At 48.0% G+C, this 23,896-nt stretch overlaps 1 protein-coding gene across 1 annotated transcript in view; it reads left to right on the top strand.

Moving 5' to 3' along the window:
• The window catches only part of LOC148519341 (programmed cell death 1 ligand 1-like), a 36,856-nt gene extending 28,626 nt beyond the window's left edge, over positions 1-8,230 (top strand). The window contains exons 6-7 of the mRNA XM_088476626.1: positions 5,664-5,789; positions 7,997-8,230. Coding sequence (XP_088332752.1) covers positions 5,664-5,789; positions 7,997-8,013 — 143 coding nt within the window. The 3' untranslated portion in view covers positions 8,014-8,230. The remainder of the gene's footprint in view (positions 1-5,663; positions 5,790-7,996) is intronic.
• Positions 8,231-23,896: the final 15,666 nt, after the last annotated feature.

Genomic DNA, 23,896 nt, shown 5'->3' with positions numbered 1-23,896 from the left:
ATAGGTAGGTATTGCACACAATAGACTGGTACAATCAGGGCCAGATTAACGGGTGGGCAAACGGGGGCGATCGTCCCTGGACCCCCACACCTGAAGGGCCCCCACATCCATCGGGGTTAAAGTGAACTGGAGGAGAAGGAACCAGTTCCGCCTCCTCCGGCCAACCCAACCCCGGCGCCACAGGGGGCACCATTTGCCAGACGCCCGCTGAGATTGTAACCAGCGGGCGCCCGGCTCCCTCCCCGCAGCAGCAGCCGGAGCTAGAGACTGGAGCTCACTCGTGAGTGCCGGGCTCCGGCCCACGCAGTGCACTATAGGAGAGACGTCATGATATCACTCCCATGGTGCAGAGGAGCAGCCGAGCGGACTGGACGTGGACGGCAGTGGCAGCGGGGCTTAAGGTAAGTATTAGCTTTTTTTTTCGTGCAAGTGGCTTTGTATTGGGGGCATTACTCCTGGGGGCATTACTCGGAGGGGGGGTTTACACCTGGGGGCATTGCTCAGGGGGGGTAATTACTACTGGGGGCATTACTCGGGGGGGATGCATTACTAATGGGGGGCATAACTACTAGGGGCATTACTTGGGGGGCATTACTATTGGGGGCACCACTTCTGGGGGCATTACTACTTGAAGGCAGGGCATTACTACTGCGGCATTACTACAAGGGGCACTACTACAGAGGGAGCATTACTGTTAGGGGCACTAATATAGGGGCATTACTACTGGGGGCATTTATACAGAGGGTACTACTAACAGGGGGCATTACTACTGGGGGCACAACTACAGGAGTATTACTACTGAGGGCATTTATACAGGGGGCATTACTATTGGGCACATACAGGAGGCATGACTACTGGGGCGCATTACTATTGGGGGCACAACTACAGTGGTATTAGTACTGGGGGTATTTATACAGGGGGCATTACTATTGGGGACACTACCACAGGGGGCATTACTACTAGGGCATAACTACAGGGGGTATGACTACTGGGGGCACTACTAATGGGAGAATTGCATAGGGGACACCACTCCTGGAGGCACTACTACTGGGTGCACTGCATAAAGGGCACCACTACTGTGGGCACTGACACTACTGAGGTCCCCATTGTGCATACCCCCAGTTCGTCACATTTAATAGGGGCCCCCACATGTTTGTTGCCCAGGGACCCCCACAGACCTTAATCCGGCCCTGGGTACAATCACTTAAAATCATGTTGGATCTAATCAAAGAAGAAATACACAAGTTGCCTTCTATTGGATCAAACAGAGAGACATGTACATATACTGAACATATACAGTAGTTCACCATAAAATTATTAAACACATATGTCTCAAAAGACAATATCATATGGCAGTAATGCTGGAAATTCAATCAGCATCACATGGGCTGTAGTCGGCATTCCGGTGGTCAGGATGCTGGCAGTCAGAACCCATCATTGCAAAGCATGAATTGGGTTCTCAACTCCAGTCACCAACAGGTCATGATTTCTATAATCATGCACAGGTGAGTTCATCTATTTTGCTGTGTTAATAATTGCTTCCACATACAGAAATCCTCAAAAAATTACCTGTTGGGAAATCTTGAGAGTTGATTTTGACAACCATTGGTCCATGGCATAATACATTTGTGTGGCAGGAAGAAATGATGTTGCAGTTGAATTCATATAACCATCTTCAGGCCTTGAGGACCATTGTGATTAGAAAGGCAATAGCAGGGTTGTGGAAACAAAGGGCCTGATTCAGACCCACTCGCGAGCGGCTATACGCTCGCAAGTGGGTCGATGTTGTGCACTGCGCATGCGCACGACGGCGGGAGCTCCGTCGTGCGCATGCGCCAGACGCGACGAGCGAAGGACTTTCCTTCGCTCGTTGTGTCTGATCAAAGGAGGCGTGCTGTCGATGTTGATTGACAGCACGCCCCCTTTGGTGGGCGTGCCGGGGGCGTGCCTCCCTGACGGGGGCGTTCCCAAGGGAACGCCTACCGTCAGAAGCCGGCCCACTGACATCACTAGTGATGTCAGTGGGAGTGATTTTGGCTCTGATAGAGCCAAAATCACTCCGGGCCTTGCGGTTGAAAACCTCAACCGCTGGCTCCGGCTCGCAGTGGCGATGGTCGCGATGGTCAAGACCATCGCGGCCATCAAACTGCACGCTCGTATAGGCTGTGGGTGGTGACCCACAGCTATACGAGCGTCCAGGAGGACGCTCCATAATTATGGAGGCCTGCCCTCATTCAGAGCGTGCGCTCTGCTCAGAGCGTACGGCTCTGAATGAGGGCCAAAGTTAGTATACAGCACAATTGAGAATTCAATGGTGTTTAAAATCCTGTCACAAGGTGCTATTTGGTACTGCATACACAATTACAATGCTATGACTAACAATTAGCTGGAACACTTACCAACATATTTTGGTCCCTGTATCTAATCGTTGTTCTCTCTGGGAGGCTATATTGGAGCATTGCTGCATAGAACAGGCAGAATGTAGAAGCCAGATGACATTCATGCACCTGCAAACACTAAAGATTTCCACTGAGCTGAATAAAGTGCTGTGAATTGTATACATGATGTACCTGGGGACAAGGTATAAGAAGCAAAGTAGAAGCAGGAGCAGTGACGGTTCTTGGGGCGGGGTAACAGGGCCGTCGCCTGAAGCGCCGGCCTCTAGAGGGCGCCACTGAGTCCCAAAAGAAAAAAGAAAATACCAGAAGAAGAAAAAAAAAACTGCACTGGTGTTCTCCCCTGCTAGCCGCCGCAGGGAGGCTCCATTTGCCGGGCGCCCTCTGAGATTTGTTTCCAGCGAGCACCCAGCTCCCTCCCTGCAGCGGCAGCCGAAAGCTAGAGCTCACGCCTGAGCTCCGGCTTCCGGCAGAGATCACTATGGGAGGGACATCATGACGTCATGACGTCTCTCCCATAGATCCGAGGAGCTCTGGCTCCCACAGAGAGCACTACGGGAAGGACTTCTTCCGTGGAGCCGCGGTCGGAATGGACGGCAGCGGAAGCAGGAGCAGAGCTTAAGGTAAATATTGTATTTGTATTTTTTTTTTTCAGAAGCACCAGCACTGGGGGCACAACTATAGAGGCATTACTACTGGGGGCATGTCTATAGGGGGCATTTCTAATGGTACTACTAATGGGGGCACTACTAATGGGGGCACTAGTAATGGGGACATTACTACAGTGGGCACTTCTATAGGGGGCATTACTAATGGGATTACTATTGAGGAGCATTAATACTGGGGGAACTACTATAGGGGGCATTACTACTGGGGGCACAGCTATAGGGGGCATTACCACTGTGGGCACTAATGGGGGCATTACTAATGGGGACATTACTACTGGGGAGCATTACTACTGGGGGCACTACTACTGGAGGCATTACTAATGGGGGGGTTACTACTGGGGAACATTACTAATGGGGGCATTACTACTGGGGGCACTACTAATGGGGGCACTGCATGGGGGGCACCACTACTGAGGCCATTGTATTTGGGGCACTGCTACTGTGGGCCTTGTGTATAAAGGACACTAATTTGGGCATTGTGTAAAAGGGGCACCACTGTGTGTCATAACATGAATAAGGGACTACTGTGTGGTGTAATTTGAATTGGGGATAATGTATTATAAAGGTAATTACTGCGTGTGGCATAATGTATTATATAGGGCATTACTGCATGTGGCATAATGTGTTATACAGGTTATTACTGTGTATAGTATAATGTGTTATACAGGTCATTACTGCGTGTGGCATAATTTGTTATAAAGGCCATTACTGTGTGTCGCATAATGTGTTAAAAAGGGCATTACTGCGTGTGGCATAATGTGTTATAAAGGCCTTTACTGTGCAAGACATACTGTGTAAGGTGCTTTACTGCGCATGGCAATTATTCGCCATGAGCAGAGAGCTTGGGGGAAGCCTAGCACTTCCTGGGCACGCTCCACAGTGTGATGAATTAGGGGAGTTCCGCAAGGATACGCCCCCTTTCCGGAAGGGCGCGCAGAGGAACGCCATCTAAAAAAAGTTACTCCTTTCTTTTTTGGGGGGGGCGCAACTGGGAACTTTCGCCCTGAGCTCCACAATGTCTAGAACCAGCCCTGAGCAGGAGGTAGAATAATGGTGTGTACACATGTAGTGGTTCAAATCCGGACAGCGGCAGCCTGGCAAGGGTGAAAATCCTGATCGTCAAAAGGTAAGTATCACTAACCTAATTCTACCCCCTAACCCTAACCCTCCCTTAGGGGTGCCTAACCCTAACCTCCCCACCAAGTGCCTAACCCTAAACCCCCCCTTCCCCGCAGCCTAAACCTAAGTCTCCCAGGGTGGTGCCTAACAGTAACCTCCCCTGGGGGTGCCTAACCCTAACCCTCCCTTCCCCTAGCCTAAACCTAACCCTCCCGGGGGGGTGCCTAGCCCTGAGTCCCCCCCAGGAGCCCTAAAACCTAACCCTCCCCCCCCGCGCGACTGTCCGCACCCGGCGCCTGGATACCTTCGTTTGGTATGCCGGGCGTCGGTCTTCTAGCGTATGGACAATGACAGGCGTCGAGTTTTCGACGCCTGTCATTAGTACCATGCCGGGATTAGAGAGTCGGGAAGCCAGCGGTCGGTATTTAGACTGTCGGCTTGCTGACTACATCCCGGTATGCTGGATGATTAATATCGATCATCCAGCACACCACCAATTTACCGCCGACTATAGCGATCTGCCATTGTCAATTGCAGGCCCCTATAGTAACTTGCTCAAAATCGAGCAAGTTGACCGGCATGCACGGCCATTAGACGATATCGCTATCGTCTATACGTGGCCACGCATCGCTGGTCAAAGGTAAGTTGGCAGGGACCCTTTAAAAGAACAATTTGAAAAATAATGGTTATGATATCGATATTGTTAAATTCAAATCATCCTTTTAAATCGCACCATAAGACTTATTATTGGGCCCTGAGTACAGCCTGAAATAACGAATGCCACTGATAGCTATAATATTCTAATACAGTATATCCATTAAAACCATTGTCTATCAACTAAAAGTTCACATTGTCTATCAACTAAGAGTTCAGAAATCTTGTGATACAATCTGACTACAAATTGTAACTGTATTACCCAAAATGAGATTTCATATTCAGTAGTGTCCATTTAACATTTTCAAATATATTGCTTATATGCTTATTGCAACAACTAGTGCAGTGGTTTCAACTCCAGTCCTCAAGTACCATTGGGGGAATGGTATGCAGTTACCAGTTGGGCAATCAAAATGTCGACACTAGAATGGGAACAGTCTTTAGGTCAAACACATATCCCCCAACAGGTCATGTTTTGGGGAGTTTTCAATCATGCACTGGTGAGTTCATTTTTCTGGGTCAGTAATTATGCCACAGACAAAAAAAACTTAAAAACATGACCTGTTGGGGGTACTTGAGGTCTGGACTGTATTTTATGTTGTTAATAATGTATAGTAAATTAAACTGCAGTTGGTTGATACTTATATGTTGCTGCAGTGTATAACACAGCTTGTAAGACTCATTAATAAAATACACTATCTTCTTTAAACTTAGTGATTCTACTGTTAACATTTCCAGTGAATGTTATAGTACATTTGCCACAAATATGCTATAAGGTAAACCACACACGTGATCACAAGTGAAGAGATTTTTTTTATGCTTTCAGGTTGCAGGAAAAGACTCGCTGGGAAGGGAACAAAACTATATAATAACATACATAGAAATGAGACTCTCTATAATAACACGTCTACAGGGAAAAGTTCTGGCTACAACTCTGAGAATACTGCCTTAGGTAAAACAGAATGAACAGCATGTACTATCTATTTCTATTGTTCCTTTTTAAATTAATTTGAAAATTTGGTTTGATGACTGCTTGATACAAAAAGCAATGATCCTTGGCCTTCATTGTAAGTAAGAAAAGAACCTTAACGTACAACCTCTAGTCTGTGGTAATAGGCATATTCCATGTATCAGTCTGTGCAGAGGGATTGCTGCCCTTTCTTTTATGTTTGCTAAACAATTTGTAACAAGTAAGGTCTCTCGTAAATCCTAATTAATGTTTTTTCATTATTTAAAATGTAAAATACCTTGAATGACATGCAAACATATGTTAACACATTAGTAGCTATTCTCTAAATTCTGGTATGCTTAAAGCAAGGTCAAAAAGTTCCCAATATTTACATCAACACTCAGCAAAGGTCTCCTAGAGGCTCCTTTGGTGATACATTGTGATTTCATATATTGCCCCTCTTCATGTCACATACCTGTATAAATATGGTTTATTAGTAAATAGACCCAGCATCTGCAAAATCACCTCAGCCACGCCGCCCCCTCTTCCATCCCGTCCTCGTCTGTCCCATCATGCAGCACCTGCATGTAAGTCATACCTAATGTACATGGCATGTGCAGTGGTAGCCGAGGAGTATGACACGCATGTTAGGTGTGACGCACTATTGTCAAAATGAGGTCATGACCTAATTTTTGTCAGGAACCAATTTTATAATAATAGATATATATAAATACACACACATGCATTTCGGCAGCCAGTATGTGTGTGTGTGTGTGTGTGTGTGTGTATATATATATATATATATATATATATACGTACATACAGTATTGGTATGATTGCCTTTAAAAATATGTTTGAAATGATTCCTATACTATTTTCTTATTGAAGAAATTGAACAGAAAGTTTTCATCTGAGCTGTAAATCCCATTGGCAATGTCTCTCCGTCGTCATCATCATCATCACTGTCTTTCTTTGTTCGCTTTTTCCCTGATAACTATAATTTCCCACAATTGTTAGCAACCCCACTTCAAGCTCTTTTCCTGATCTGATTTTATGCCTCTCTCATCACCCCAATTCCACCATCTAACTCCATCATCACCCCCATCCATCCTCTAACTCCATCACCCCCCTTCCATCCTCTAACTCCATCATCACCTCCCTTCCATCCTCTAACTCCATCATCACCCCCCTTCCATCCTCTAACTCCATCATCACCTCCCTTCCATCCTCTAACTCCATCATCACCCCCCTTCCATCCTCTAACTCCATCATCACCCCCCTTCCATCCTCTAACTCCATCATCACCTCCCTTCCATCCTCTAACTCCATCATCACCCCCCTTCCATCCTCTAACTCCATCATCACCCCCCTTCCATCCTCTAACTCCATCATCACCCCCCTTCCATCCTCTAACTCCATCATCACCCCCGTTCCATCCTCTAACTCCATCACCCCCCTTCCATCCTCTAACTCCATCATCACCTCCCTTCCATCCTCTAACTCCATCATCACCTCCCTTCCATCCTCTAATTCCATCATCACCCCCATCCATCCTCTAACTCCATCACCCCCCTTCCATCCTCTAACTCCATCATCACCTCCCTTCCATCCTCTAATTTCATCATCACCCCCCTTCCATCCTCTAATTCCATCATCACCCCTCTTCCATCCATTGTCCCCATGATCATCCATCTTTTTACCAATTTATCAACACTTGTTTCCATCATCATGCCACTTCTATCATCACTCCTTACTGAATCATGTTCCCCCTCCTTCACCTCACTTTATAGTGATCTCTATAAAGAGGCTGATGCAGTGCTTACAGCCATGTTACCAAGGAAGGTAAAAAAAAAAAGAATGTATCTGTTAATTGCTTTGTTGATCTATTAAATGCTAAACTAAAGTGTTCTAATCAATGCTTAAATGTTATGTCACAATGTTCTGAGTAAATTACACAACAGTACTATATACTGTACTGAAGGGTTCCCCTTTGCTCTTCGCTAGTTTGAAGGGTTGTGCGCACTACAAGCATGGTAATCTGCACATACTGTAATTAATCCAAAAAATATATATATTTAGTTGTTTGTTGCCCATGGCAGCAAAAAGCGAAGTACAACAACAATATACTCTGCTTATAACAATATAATTGAAAGTAGATAGTAAATATTAATTCTATTAAATATTATGCTGCATATTTCTTTATTTTACAGATGTTGAAAACACATAAAACAAGACTCTGGCTGAACAATTTCTTATAAATGAAAAAGCTAAAGCCAACGATGAATGGAAAAATTTGTACTCGCAATTGAGCACTTTATCAGAAGAGAATGTTTACATGAGATGTTTTGTCTGGCTGGTCCAGGACTTGGCCATTGGTTTCAAATTCTGTATTTGTTTACTCTTCTGTAAAATACTTTTTGTAACAAATATATGTAGTTTTATAAGTGTTTTGTGATTATTTTGCATATAGTTTCTGTATTCACTTGTAAGAGCGGTGAAGGGTGTTAATGAAAAAAACAGTGCAGGTAATTTATTGCCACACAGTGACACCAATGTAGAGTTGCACACGTCCTTTTGTAGATGGAACTATTTTTTTAGCAGCGAGCATATGCTGTAGCCACACGCGTGCATCTACGGGCGATTTATACACATACTGTATCAGTTGTATCTCTACTTGAGGCGGAATGGGCATAACTGGGTTGCAGTGGGGTGTTAGCAAGTAGACTAATGGTGCGTACACGGTACGATAAAAATGCACGATATGAACGATAACGATATCGTTCATATCGTTAATTTTTTGGTGCCTACCAACCCTCAAATGACAAGGGATGCGCGGGCACATATGGACGATAACAATATCGACCATCGCCCGTGCATGCAGGCCAACTTGGTCGATATCGACCAGGTTACATAGCGACCCATGATCATTGATCGCGGGTCGTTGGCCCGTCGTTGGTGGGTTGGTGGTGTGCTGGATGATCCATATCGATCATCCAGCACACTGGGAAGGTGCAGGGAGATCAGTCAGCGATATTGTTATCGCTGACTGATCGTACCGTGTGTACGCACTAAAAGTTTAGTGAGGATGTGTTGAAGGCGTGTGTCCAAAACTGTGCAACATACAGAGTGGTGCATATGCAGAGGTCTGTTTCTCAGACACATAACTTCCAGGGCTGATGACAAGTGCATATTAATAATGGCTATGAAACCAGGCATGTGTATAGAGGCAGTGCTGTTGCATAGATGTGTACAACAGATGCGCAAATAACCAAATTTAGTTAAGTGCACGCAATACTAGTGTTATCTTTTGTGCATTAGCTATAGTATCTGAACATACCATTAAGTCTACTTTCTGATCTTTGCTAATCCTTTACAAATTATAAGTGGGTCTAGGTTTGGAGCAGGTGAAAAATGTTATCTTACATGAACACCCAACCATGCACCATTATAGACTAATTTCACTATATTAATTATTTGCATGTTTTGCCTAAAATACTTCTTACATGAATTGGATAATATCAGTAGTGTTTTTGTTACATTTGGCATTTTTGGATGTTTAAAGATTTGTGTTAGCTTATTCATGTGGCCCCCTTTACTGTTAAAAATATGAGCTCCATAACATTTTCAATAATTTCTTTGCCCATAATAACATGTAATAATAATTATTATGAACCAATATATATTCCGTAGTTAGTGGCACTTATACCTTTCCTAGTTAGTTGTCTTTGTTAGTGCTATTAGGAGCTAAAAAAAATCTCTTTCCGCATGTAACAGACTTATGTTAGAGAATCACTGATGCTAAGGATAGCAAGTTTGTCTACTTTATAGATGAGTAGCCAATCAGGAATAGTCTTTCATGGGGATCGGTATGAAATACCGCCGGCCCTCTGGCCGGCAGTTCGAATCCCGGGAGCGGCAGGCCGACAGAAGCAGAGTTCCCCGCAGCGGAAGCCCGACAGCGCTAGAAATCCCGATCGTCCTAAAGGTAAGTAAAAACTAACCTAACCTAACCCCCTTACCCTAACCCTCCTTAGAGGTGCCTAACCCTAACCTCCACCCCAAGTGCCTAAACCTAATCCCCCCTCTAAGTGCCTAACCCTAACCCCCCCTTCCCCGCTGCCTAAACCTGAGTCCCCCGGGGGGGTGCATAACCCTAAGTCCCCCCAGGGGTGCCTAACCCTCCCTCGCCCTCCCCCTAGACTAACCCTCTCGGGGCGGTGCCTAACCCTAAGTCCCTCCCAGGTGCCCTAAACCTAACCTCCCCCCCTTCGATCGGGATGCCGGGCACCGGTCTCCCAGCGTTGGGAAAATGACAGGCGTCTAGATATAGACGCCTGTCATTTAATCCTCGCCGGGATAAAGCAGTCGGGAAGCCGGCTGTCGGGATTAAGACAGCCGGTTTCCCGATTGCATCCCCTTTCATGGCTTATCAAAAAGCATTTCATAAGTGTCAAAGGCTTTTATTGACAATTACATTAAGTTTATGCAAAGAGTCAATATTTGCAGTGTTGACCTTTCTTTTTGTACACCTCTGCAATTCGCCCTGGCATGCTGTCAATCAACTTCTGGGCCACATACTGACTGATGGCTGCCCATTCTTGCCTAATCAATGCTTGGGAGTTTGTCAGAATGTGTGGGTTTTTGTTTGTCCACCCGCCTCTTGAGGATTGACCACAAGTTCTCAATAGGATAAGGTCTGGGGAGTTTCCTGGCCATGGATCCAAAATTTCGATGTTTTGTTTCCCGAGCCACTTAGTTATCACTTTTGCCTTATGGCAAGGTGCTACATCATGCTGGAAAAGGCACTGTTTATCACCAAACTATTCTTGGATGGTTGGGAGAAGTTGCTCTTGGAGGATGTTTTAGTACCATTCTTTATTCATGGCTGTGTTCTTAGGCAAAATTGTGAGTGAGCCCACTCCCTTGGCTGAGAAGCAACCCCACACATGAATGGTCTCAGGATGCTTTACTGTTGGCATGACACAGGACTGATGGTAGCGCTCACCTTTCCTTCTCCGGACAAGCATTTTTCCAGATGCCCCAAACAATCTGAAAGGGGATTCATCAGAGAAAATAACTTTACCCCAGTCCTTAGCAGTCCAATCCCTGTACCTTTTGCAGAATATCAGTCCCAGGTGGCTTCTTTGCTGCCCTTCTTGACACCAGGCAATCCACCAAAAGTCTTCGTCCTGTGTCATGCCTACTCTATGGGCTACTCCATATTGAAACCCTGGCCGGCGCACTGCTCGTTTGGGATACTGAGAGATGAGGGCATGTGTCAAGGCCAGGCCCCCATGCGGACAAACCACACCCCCATGCAGGGACTCAAGCAAGGTCTGTTTTGCAGCCCCAGCTTGTCCGTAGTGTATGATATTGCAGCAGAATGGGATAGATACTGTATGAGTGCTCAATGGGATGAGTGCAAGGCCATATTAAGGCTTGTGGGGGCCCTGGGGCAACCAAGTTGTGGGCGCCCCCTCCAAGCCACATGGCTAACCCCAAGCCATACAGCGCCTGTGCCTATCCCCCCAAGTCAAGCCACACGGCACCTATGCCTACACCCCACCACCCAAGGTACACGGTGCCTGTGCCTACGTTCCATCCCCCCTGCAGTCCCATACGGAGCCTCTCTCACCTGATGTGTCCGGGCCGGCAGAGCTGCTCCTGGGTTCCCTCCTTAGTTTCATGGACATGTGTCACATGACACTGATGAGAGGACTCGGGAGCTGCTGCTGCATGCAATAGAACAGCCACGGGTTCTGAGCCCGGCCCCCATCCGGGAACAGGTGCCGCTGGACACCTGTTCTCGGCAGGGTCACATTGACCCTGCGTGAGGGCCCCTCTATGTGTGGGTGCCCCGGGATCGTGCCCCCCCTTAATACGGCCCTGGATGGGTGTGTGATATTGCAGCAGAATGGGATAGATTTTATATGAGTGCTGAATGGGAAGGATGTTTGGATGTGAAGAGAGAACCCAATAAATGTAGAAGGTAGGTACAGAATGGGATGAATATGTCATGTGAGGACTGAATGGGATGGTAATTCAATTAAATACCCATGGCTTGTGCTAATGTGGGGAGTGAGAGCACTGGGTATGGGATGGGGTGCCGGACTGTAGATAGACAGAAATTAGTTAGACAATGTCTAGATCGACCCCAGATGTTAGATAGTACAAAAGGTTGACATGTAAGATCGACAGTTACAAATGGTCGACAGGTACAAAAGGTCGACATGTAAGAAGGTCCACAGGTACAAAGGGTCAAAAGGTCGACAAGAAAATGGTCGACAAAAATGATTGACACATGATTTTTTTTTTTTTTTTTAAGGGTTAGGTTTAGGGTTAGGTACAGTGTCCAACGTCATTCCCTACTATCCAATGTCATTCCCTACCATTGAAGTGGGCATGGAGGGGGAATAAATGCATGTGGCGAGCGAAGCGAGCCACCGTGCCCGCAGCGTGGCGAGCGAAGCGAGCCCGCAAGGGGCCAAATGGTATGTCCGCAAAAAAAGGTGTCAACCATTTTCGCGTCGACCTTTTGACCCTGTCGACCATTTGTACCGGTCGGCATTCTCCCATGTCGACCTTTACTGTGTCGACCTTTTGTACCGGTTGACCATCTTCCATGTCGACCTTTAGTGTGTCGACCTTTTGTACTTGTCAACCTTTTGTACCTGTCGATCTATTAACTGTCTAACACCTGGGATCGATCTAGACATTGTCTATCTAATTTCTATCTATCTCTTATACCACACTCATTGGATGTGGGGAATAGTTAGAATGGGAATGGGCTGTAAGGACTCAGGGCCTGATTCAGACCCGCTCACAAGCGCATTGCGCTCGCAAGCGGGTCGATGGTGTGCCAGTGCGCACGCGCTCCGTGGCTCACTACAAAAGGGGTGGCTGTCGATGTTGATCGAGAGCTCGCCCCGTTTTGTAGGCATGGCGGGGGGTGGCTTCACATACGGAGGCGTTCCCAAGCGAGCGCCTGCCGTTTGTGGGCGGTCCCACTGACATCACCAGAGCCGGAAGCTCTCTGGGGCTTGCGTCAACGAGGCCCTCTCTGGGGCTTGCGTCAACGAGGTGGTCGCGATGGTCTTGACCATCGCGACCACCACCTGGCAGCTCGCATAAGCTGTGGGTGGCAACTAAAAAAACCAGTGCCCGCCATGATTCAGAGCGAGCCCTCGCTTTTTGAGAGCACGTCTGAATCAGGGCCTGAGTACCTGATTCAGAGATAAACACGAAAAGCACAGCACCAACTTTGGATGCAGCTGCTGTGCTAAAATATGCTAATGTCGTAGTAAAAAGACGCCCACTGCTGGCATATCAAAAGACGAGTGCTGTGGCCAAAGACAAAGCAATGGATCACCATCATAGCCATTGATCGCAGCATCGCCCATCTGACTGAGCCTAAAACTACTCAGAATGACTGCCTCATCTCCATTCCCAATGCCAGAATCTGTGGCAGAATACACAGACACAGGCCTCTGCACTCCTCACCCCCCATTTTTGAGGCCGCCCCATCCCGTCAACAAACCATCATGCTGCGGTGTCTAGGGCACTGCACCTGGAGCCTCTGCACTATCGCTGGACATGCGCAGTGTGGTTCCACCTCTGAATCAGCCCCTGGGTGTGTATTTTATGGGTATATGAAGTGGAGACTGAGGCCCTGATTCAGAGCCAGACGCTGTGAAAGAACGCTCGCTCTGAATCAGGGCATAGCTGTGGATGACCACCAACAGCTATTGCGAGCAGCCAGGATGATGGTCGCGATGGTCAAGACCATCGCTACCATCGGGCTTGCGACGAGACCCTTGTGGTAGGGTCTTGTGGCCGCAAGCCCCAGAGAGCTTCTGGCTCTAATAGAGCCGGAAGCTCTCCCACTGACACCACTGGTGATGTCAGTGGGGCCGCCCAGAAACGGCAGGCGTTCGCATGGGAACGCCTCCGTTTTGTGAAGCCACCCCCCCGGCTACAAAATGGGGCGAGCTGTCGATCAACATCGACAGCCGCCCCTTTTGTAGTGAGCCATGGAGCAAGTGCTTTTTGTGCTTGCTCCGGGGCTCACGCACGCGCAGTGCGCACTCGGCCACCATCGACCCGCTTGCGAGCGCTATGCGCTTGCGAGAGGGTCTGAATCAGGCCCTGAGTGCTAAAGATGAAGCGATGAAAGGAATATATGACATATAGGGAGTAAGTGGGATGTCAGTGATGAGTGGCATAGATGCATTGGCATATCTATATGAGTGCAGTGTGCAGTGAACAAGGGCCCCTGATTGAGGGGAGCCCATGCTGCATACCCTGCACCCCTATAATACCCCTTTTACAGCAGAGCTAAAACCCAGGTTATTGTAGGGTTAACCCAGGTAGCTCCTTGGTGTAAAAGGAGCCAGGGTTGGATTCCCGGGTCGAGTGTCCCAGCAATCCAACCCAGGTAACTTGCAGGGTTTAAAAAGGGAATAACCCGTGAAACCCTGCAGTGTAAACGGCGCAAGTCCGGTCACGATGACCTGGTGCGCGCCACATCCCGGCTTCAGTGGCGCTTGAAGATGACGTAATTTCCAAGCGTCCACTTCCACACCGGGGTCACTGCAGACCCGGCTCCGGTGTGAACGGCGCCAACTCAGGAATATCCTGAGTCGGCGCAGGCTAAATTCCGGGTCTGATCCGGTTTGGAACCCTGTTCCAACCTCCGGGTCAGACCCAGAATTTAGGTATAAAAGCAGTTTAATATATACTTCTCTCTCTTTGCAGTCCTGCATTGGATGGTGCTGCAGACTGAAAATAGCGTGGTGGACATTTCCCTGGTGACTTGCGCATGCGCAGTAGAGATGTCTCCAGGAACATGTTCCCAGAGATCTGCGCATGGCCAGTAGACTCTGGCAAAAAAGCCTGAGTCAGAGAAACATGGGGCACGTGGGCCACCTCCTCTCTTAAACTGCATAGATGGCCTATTTCCATCCACTAAGGCCCATATTCAAATAGATGTGATAAAAACTTTAATTATCACATGTTAATTTAACACACATATTGCCGATAATTTTACCTAATGCGTGTATGCTCGCTCCCAATTCAATACGCAATTAAAAAAATGCTTATTTTGGCGTTTACGCTGTAATTATTGCTGGTAATACCATTAAGGGCCTGATTCAGACCCGCTCGCTCGCATGCAAAAAGGGGCCGGCCATGTAAAATCCCTGATCGCAATGCAAGGCTCAAGGACACCCTTTTTGTCTTTGAAGCGATAGCAAACTAGCTTAATACCACCCTATCTACTCTCGCAGAACATGTCATCTCCAGGAAGTGTATAAGACCATCGGTAACATCGAGAGCCATCGGAAGCCCTTACAAGGCTTCAGGTAGCCCTAGGCGCCTGCAAGTTCTGCGAGTACTTCAGTCAAAAATCAAGCTAGATGACGTGTACAATGACGCATGGGAACGCCTCCGTTTGGGCTGCCACCCCCCCGGCCCGCCTTCCAATCGGGGCGAGCTGTCAATCAACATCGACAGCTCGCCCCCTTTGGAAAGAGACCCGCTACGACCGGCGCTGTCAGTCGTAGCGGGTCTCACGCATGTGCACAAAGGAGCTGGCTCCCTCGTGCGCATGCGCACTGGACAAACATCGAGGCGGCCGTGCGGTCGTAGACCGTACGGCCGCCTTTGAATGAAGCCCTAAGTGTGAGTGAAGATGGGGAAATCAGCCTGTACCCCAGAAAAATGCAAACTAATATTGGATAGTAGTATACGGGGTAAATTTACTAAGAATCGAGTTTGGGAGAGTTTGCTCTTTTTTAAACTCGATTAGCTACGCCGAAACTCGGGAGATTTGAGGCTCCTGAAACTCTCAAATTTACTAAGAAGTGAGTTTACCTGATAGTGAGATGTCCGATGGTGAAGCAGAATGAGATTCTCCCCAGAGTAGCAGGTTTTGCAGGAGATTACTCACCCGAGATTGCAGTGTCTTCTCTCTGCAAAACTCTCCTGAGCAAGCAGCCTGCAGTGAGATATGTGAAGGTTGCTTGTGTTCTAGCCTATCACAAAAACAGGTTAAAAGTTTTAAAAAAAAATTACATAGGGCCCACCCCCTAAAGCCTAACCAGCACCAGACTTGCCAGCCAGTCCTCGTTCTTAAAATTACAGGGAAAAAAATGTGTAGGGTTCCACTGTAATTTAAGAACCAGCACCAGGCAGCAGGGCCAGACCTGGTTTTAAATATAGGGTGAAAAAAAAATTGCATGAGGTTCTCCTTATATTTAAAACCAGCTCCAGACCCTTTCAAGCGGGGGACTGATACCACAGCCGGGGGAGCCCCTCAACCTCAGCATCAGCCCTGATCGCTAGTCAGCCCAGGCCAGGGATCCTTGGGGAGTTGGGGACCCCCCCATTAAAGGGGTCCCCCTCTCCAGGCTGAGAGCCCGGGGCTATCCCCGCCACCCCTGGGCGGTGGGTGGCGGGTTGATAGTGAAGGTGTAGTGTTAAAAATAAAATTAACAACAATGTCTTTACAGTAGAACTTCAGGTCCCAGCAAGCCTCCCCCACATGCTGGTACTTGGAGAACCACAAGTACCAGCATGCTGGGCATTAAGGGGCCGCTGGTACGTGTAGTTCACCTGTAAAGAAATGTGTAAAAACACAAGACACATACACCGTGAAAATAAAGATTTATTGCATCCATACACACTCACCTGCTGCCAGATGTTCCCGCCCTCTTCTCGACTTAAAGTATCCTATGGAAGTACCTGAAAAAAAGTTCCAATACTCACTTTTTGTCCCACGATGTTCTCTGCAGAAATCAAATAAGGGCCACGGACACACTGTAACAACACGCTTCAGCATGTTGTTACAGTACTCGAATGACAGCTCATGGGATTAAGCTGTCATTAGTAGCAGGTCGCAACCATTCAGCGACGGCTCAACATTATCGGCCGCTCATTGGCTAGGACCCACATGGACTTAGCCAATGAGCGGCTCCTCCTTTGAAGTCCACGTTGGTCCCAGCCAATGAGCGAGTTCTCCCTTGGTAAATTCCCGAATCCTATCTTCACTAGTGAAAAGGTTCTCGAGTTTTGTGGATGGTGAATTGAAGAGAGTTTGCTATCTCTCCAGTATTTTCCCATAGTAAAGGAGATCTCTCTCCCGAGTTTAACATTAGTAAATTTGCGAGTGGGAAAAAATGCCCAAACTCTCCAGAGATTGCAAACTCTCCTAAACTCGATTCTTAGTAAATTTACCCCTAGAAGTTTGTAAGTGGCCAAAAGCAAAATATTTGGTGTTCTTAAAAGGTTTTAAATGGCTGTTATATGTATTTGGAAAAACAGTGAAAAAATTATAGAAATCAAGTGTTTTTCTGCAAAGTAAATGCTCTAGATACATTTGGGGTGCATAAAAATGCCTGTAAGTAGATATTTGTGTAATTTTAAGCCAGTTAAAAAGGTGTTAAAAAACACCTGTAACTCCCATCTGCAAGCATAAAAACTTCTGTCCCATGCATACAGCACCCCCTTATACCTGTCCAAATTGTATCCCATTAGTCTGAATTTTGCATAATTTCACCCCATAAATTACATGTCATTATTGGCCAAATTAAGCTACTTAAAAACTTCTAAGTGCCTAATTAATCAGTAAGGAGGGTGTCCCAGTGGTTCTGAACCAAGGGCCTGATTCAGAGGAGCTTGCTGGTTGCGAGCGCTCGCTCTGAATCAGGGCGTTTTTTTTTTTTATTGTTTATTTCGGCCTCCAGGCCGCTCGCAAAGCTGTGGGGGCCAACCACAGCTAGTGCGAGCGACATGGCGATGGTCGCGATTATCGTGACCATTGGGTTTGCGACGAGACCCTGTGGGAGGGTCACGGCTCCCGCAAGTCCGAGTGGTCTTCCTGCTCTAATAGAGCAGGAAGTCCACTACTGACATCTCGAGTGATGTCAGTAGGGCCGCCCACAAACGGCAGGCGTTCCTAAGGGAACGCCTGCGTTTGTGCAGCCACCCCCCGACCTGCCTACAAAACGGGGCGAGCCGTCAATCAACATCGACAGCCGCCCCGTCTTGTAGTGAGTGACGAAGCTGCCGTCGCTCGCTGGGGCTCGTGCATGCGCACGCCGGAGGCAGCGCATGCGCAGTGGGGGAACATCGACCCGCTTGCGAGCGCTGTGCGCTCGCGAGCGGGTCTGAATCAGGCCCCAAGTCCCCGCATTTGCACCTGAAAATAGAGATTTTCCCCAACTTTTCATCTGCTCAGGATGTCCCGGAAAAAAAAGACACGTGAACTGCTATGGAGAATTAACACACGCTATAATTGAATAGCTTCAAATTTGCATCTCCAATTAAAATTCACATTTACACTCATTAATGGGTTATCGCATCTAAATTGAATTCGACTCTAAGTGGCCAAAACAAATATTATTTTTAAATTTAATAACAGGGATAATAATATTTCTATGCTTATTGGGGCAATGTTATGATGGAGGCACAAATTATATTGCAAATTTGTGGCTTACAATTTTTTATTATTTATCAATAGTTTGCAGTACATCTTTTCTGGCAGCGTTGACATCCACAAAATATATATTATATTGTTTGTGGACAAGAAGGTGACTGAGGCTGAGCATGCCATGTTAGACATGTACCTGTCACATCGGTATAAATAGTATTTGTTTTTATTTTCATGCACATTTGTATTCCTTATAGTCCCCTATTCTGGTCACAAACCAACATCAAGGATTTTTGAGATAAACTTATTAAGGGTGATTTTAATCGATTAGAAATTGATCTATATCGATCCACATCGATGTTGTTTTTCAGGGGCTAAATCTCTCATTTACTAGCAGACAATTTTTTTATTTTAAGTGTTAGTAAATGTGTGATTTACCTCTGAAACACAACATTGATGTTAATCAATTTAGATAGATTTTTAATCGATTGAAATTGAATAAAATTGACCTTTAGTAAATTTACGCCTTAGTATGCACAAGGCTCTCTAAATTCCCCCTCAATATCCATTTCACTGCCCCACCATAGCTTTCTCATTGCTCCCCCGTATCACTCACTGCCCCCTCCATAGCCCTATGCATAGTCATTCTCTCCTACATATTGCTCTCACTGTCACCTCCATAGCTCTCTCATGCCCCTTGGCTTTAGTGGTGACAGGCTTCTTTGCTGCTGCCTCTCCCCTCTGTCCACTGCACGCTTCTCCTATGCTGCTGAGCTGCTCACTTAATCATGAAGTGAACACAGACACTTCCTCTCTGTGCTGTGGTGCTGCCGTGGAGATGCCTGACTGATGTCTCCTCATATAGCTTACGCAGCAATCTAAGGAGTCACATTGGATGAAAACTTTCTGCCCATTGCTGTTGGCACCACCATTGGTACAACCCTATATCTGACACCTAGGGCTTAAACCCTGCCTGCCCCCTAGCTTCAGTTAGTAAGTGCAGAGCATGCTTGGAATTATTTTGTTATTTGTTTGTGGCCTATTTAAACTAGTTGAAGCTGGTTGCACCAGATTACTAGACCGTTTGTGCCATTTACTTGGAAAACACAATAGAGCTGATTCTGAGTCGCATTCAGACGCAGACACGGCTGCATATTTTGCTGCAGCCAAGTCTTTATACTAATGCCACGTCTGATTTAATTAATAACAAGACACCCAGCTGCAGCATCTTGTGGTGGTGCAGTTCGTGTTGGTGCGTCGTTAGACGCTCCATCAGTGTACCATTGGACGCATCATCAAAACTTGCACCAACCCTATGGCAGGTGCAGTTTCTCCAACCAAGTATAGTGTCCTGTGAGTCTTTGGATGCAGTCACTGAACACATGCCTGTCCTTTAGGCATTCTTTCTTTCTAGAGAACCACAAAAGGTTTATTTTAGGTTTAAAATTTGGAATGTTCAGGGTTTTAAAAATTAAATATTGACACATTTGGGCATAACTCTATCTACAGTATCCAGGCACAATGTTTACAATGCTGGGGTATCTATTGGACAAACCTCCCCACCTCCAAATGGAATCGGCATGAATGACCGCCGGACGAGAGCCCGGCTGTCGAAATCCTGACGCCGGCAGGCTGAACAGCGCAGATCCCGACGGAGGTAAGTAGAGTACCTAACCATCCTCTCCCCCCCCCTAACCCTCCTTTAGGGGTGCCTAGCCCTAATCTCCCCCCCTAGTGCCTAATCTCCCCGCACCCCAAACCTAACCCTCCCGAGGGCATGCTTATCCCTAACCTCCCCCGGGGGTGCCTAACCCTAACCCCCTTCCCCTAGCCTAACCTTAACACTCGCCAGGGGTGTGCCTAAGCCTAACCCTAAGTCCGCCTGGGGGGGTCCCTAAACCTAACTCCCCCTTCACCGGCTTCGTGGATACTTACCCCCGGCGTTGGACGATCGGTCCGGCATCTTGCCGGGGTCCCAGCGTCGGGATTAATATAGGCATCGGTATTTTGACGCCTATGTTAGATCACTTACCGGGATTACACTGTCGGGATTGTGACTGGTGGCCTTGCCAGCCAGGGTTACACAGGGCTAAATAAACAAGTTATATACATTACATCAGCATGAATGGACTTTGAAATGGCTACCGGGCCAAATAGTGTATAAGAGACAACTTACATCAACACCAATACGGGTAAATACTCAAACATTTCATGCAAGCAAAATATTAATCAGCATTGACAATAACAACACAGCGAGCAGTGAACAGCTTTACAGAGTGCCATAACAGATAAAGGGCCACGGAGGACCACTATCAACCCTTTAGCTAACACACGAGTCAAACAGTAAACAGAGCCAAATACATATCACATGGCATTACATTTACTTTAAAGCTAGACATAAAATACTTTATACATCACCCACAGTGGCATACAATACTTGGGGAAAAGAGGGGATGACCTATCTTTTACTTCCCCCCTATTTCAACATTACACACACACTTTACCTAATTTAAGATACGATGACCCCTTTCTACACCCTGTTGTGTGGGATTCTAACCCCTGGTCCCAGCTTTTACACAAAACTTAGTCTCCCAGCCTAATCATGGTTAGCCACAAGGTAAAGGATAACGCAATAGACCCAGGGGACCCAGATAGGATAGGTGTACAGAGGGGCAGGGCTTTAATGGAGGGAAGATAGGAGCTTTGGAGGGACAGAGTATAGGGAGGTTCGGTTATGATCTCACCCCTGGCAGTGGCTAATCAGCCTCCTCCGATGTCCAGGGAAACTCTGGGATGCACTCCGCCAGGAGCCCGCACCCTCCCGCTGTGCGTCTCTGGAGCGCCACCCACAGAGGACCCTTTACCGGGGAGAGAGCAGGTGAAGCCCGAGATATGAGCCGCACTCCCCGCAGCAGCATCGGCTTCCTTCTCCCGGGCACAGTTCCGCGGTGTGTCCTCTGATAACTCGGCCATGGGTCTGGGTTGTAGCCCTCCCCCCACTGACACCCTGCAGCTCACCCCGAGGTGGATAGGAGTAGAATGGTGACTACCTGTGAAGCCCTGTGTGGCACCCTGTACCCCCCCGACCCCTGTGTGTGTGTCACCCTGTACCCCCCCGACCCCTGTGTGTGTGTGTCACCCTGTACCCCATGACCCCTGTGTGTGTGTCACTCTGTACCCCCACGACCCCTTTGTGTGTGTCATCCTGTACCCCCCCGATCCCTGTGTGTGTGTCACCCTGTACCCCCCTGACCCCTGTGTGAGTGTCACCCTGTACCCCCCCAACCCCTCTGTGTGTGTCACCCTGTACCCACCGACCCCTGTGTGTGTGTGTCACCCTGTACCCCCCCGACCCCTGTGTGTGTGTGTCACCCTGTACCCCCCCGACCCCTGTGTGAGTGTCACCCTGTACCCCCCCAACACCTATGTGTGTGTGTCAACCTGTACCCCCCTGACCCCTGTGTGTGTGTCACCCTGGACCCCCCCGACCCCTGTGTGTGTGTCACCCTGTACCCCCCGATCCCTGTGTGTGTGTTTCACCCTGTACCCCACCCGACCCCTGTGTGTGTGTCATCCTGTACCCCCCCCGACCCCTGTGTGTGTGTCACCCTGTACCCCCCCGACACCTGTGTGTGTGTCACCCCGTTTCCCCCTGACCCCTGTGTGTGTTTCACCCTGTACCCCCCCGACCCCTGTGTGTGTGTCACCCTGTACCCCTCCCGACCCCTGTGTGTGTGTGTGACCCTGTACCCCCCCCAACCCCTGTGTGTGTGTCACCCTGTACCCCCCCGACCCCTGTGTGTGTGTCACCCTCTACCCCCCCGACCCCTGTGTGTGTGTCACCCTGTGACACACACACACAGGGGTCGGGGGGGGTACAGGGTCGGCTATGGTCGGCTATGGCATCAAGGGTCTTGGCTAACTTTGTGGCAGCCCATAGAACCCTTTGGTGAAAGACCTGGAAATTAGATCCAGGGTCTAAAAAGGCTCTAGAATCGTTGCCTTTCACACGCAAGGTGCTGTTTGGACCAGGATTAGATGATATTATGACTTCGTTTGGCAACACCGAAGTCTGCTGAGTTACCGTCTACTTCTAGAAAACCGTTGTCATCCCGGTCCTTTCATCCACAAAATAAGACAAGGAAACAGTCCACATCCAGACAGGGTCAGTCTCATAGAGGACCACCCAAGAAGTCTTGGTCAAACAAGCCAGACGGTAAGCCTACTGTCTGATGGGGTGGATCTCCCCCTGGAGGATGTCAAGGTTTCCCAGGCCTGGTAGCAGACAACTACAGATGCCTGGGTACGAGAGCTGGTTGCTCAGGGTTATGCCATAGCATTCCGAAAGCAACCGCCTCAGAGGTTTGTTACAAACCTTCCTGAAGACCCAGTCAGAGTCTCGGCCTACCGGGAATCTGTGGGGGCTCTCCTGGACTCAGGAGTTATAATCCCAGTTCCTGTGATGCAAGGATTGAAAGGGTTACTGGTCAAATGTATTTTCTACTGCAGGGTCCATAGGGCCCCACAGGAGACTTTGGGGTATAGGCCGATGACGTCAGTCGTCGAGCACCTCAATAGTTAAATTTGTGCTCCCAGGATGCACCAGGCTCCACTCCCATGCCAAGGCACCTCAGTTTCGTAGGTGCTCGGCACGGAGTTGGATCACCTCAAGGGGGGCTGCGTGGACAGCTCCGGAAAATAGTTATTTATTTCTTCAAGAGCTGCCCTGGGCTTGCTTTGCACAAGCACTTACTACTCTGATGGGTCAGCTTGCTGCACCTCAGGTGGTCCCACAATTGGGGTACACTCCGCAGGTAGCTATGTCATCTACGTCACAGGGAATTCCCCGACAGTTGGCTGTGGCTCATAATATGCCCAAACAACTTACCCACTACCAGACATCACCTGAACCTATATGGATTAATACTCTATCCAATACGGTGCAAAACCTGATGGAGGTGTTACAGGGGGAGTCCTTCCAGCGTAACGGTAGGATAGGAAGGAGGTACTGTCTTTCCAGTCCACTTACTATCATGATGACGTGTTGACTGATGACGGGGAGATTCATGACTTATCTGATACAGAACCCCCTCAAAAAGAGGCGGAGCTAAAGTCCAAAATTTATGTACATGGTCTCATTCGTGCGGTCCGTGTGGCCATGGATATTGTGGATGAGGATACTCCAGCGGCCAAATCCAAGCATGCTTTCTTTAAGGCAGTTGAAAGCTCAGCGACAGCTTTTCCTCTGTCGGATCATCTAGTTGAGCATCTGGAGGAAGCCTGGAAAACTCCAAGCAGGAGATTTCAACAGCAGAGACGGTTAGAGGCCACTTATCCATTTGAAAAACGGTATTTATCTAAATGGGAGACTCATATTACGCGCCTTGTCAAAAGGTGCACTTCCTATGCCGTCCATGTCATCATTAAAGGATGTTACGGACAGAAAAGCGGAGATATGCCTAAACTCCATTTATTCCCTCTCGGGGGGGGGGGGGGTTCGCTAGACCAGGTATGGCTATATGCTGGGTGGCCAGGGAACGTTGGGCTAATGCCTTGGAGACGTCCTTGCCTGTAGAGGCTACCAGTGAACCAATTGAACTGGTAGGTTTCCTCAGATACTCTGCTACATATGTGAATGAGGTTGCTTTGGATGTTAGTCTCCTCACATCTCGCATCTCATCTG

Source organism: Taudactylus pleione, unplaced genomic scaffold (assembly GCF_031769625.1).
Source record: "Taudactylus pleione unplaced genomic scaffold, aTauple2 ptg000190l, whole genome shotgun sequence".
Classification (NCBI taxonomy): domain Eukaryota; kingdom Metazoa; phylum Chordata; class Amphibia; order Anura; family Myobatrachidae; genus Taudactylus; species Taudactylus pleione.
This window is presented reverse-complemented; position numbering and strand designations above follow the sequence as displayed.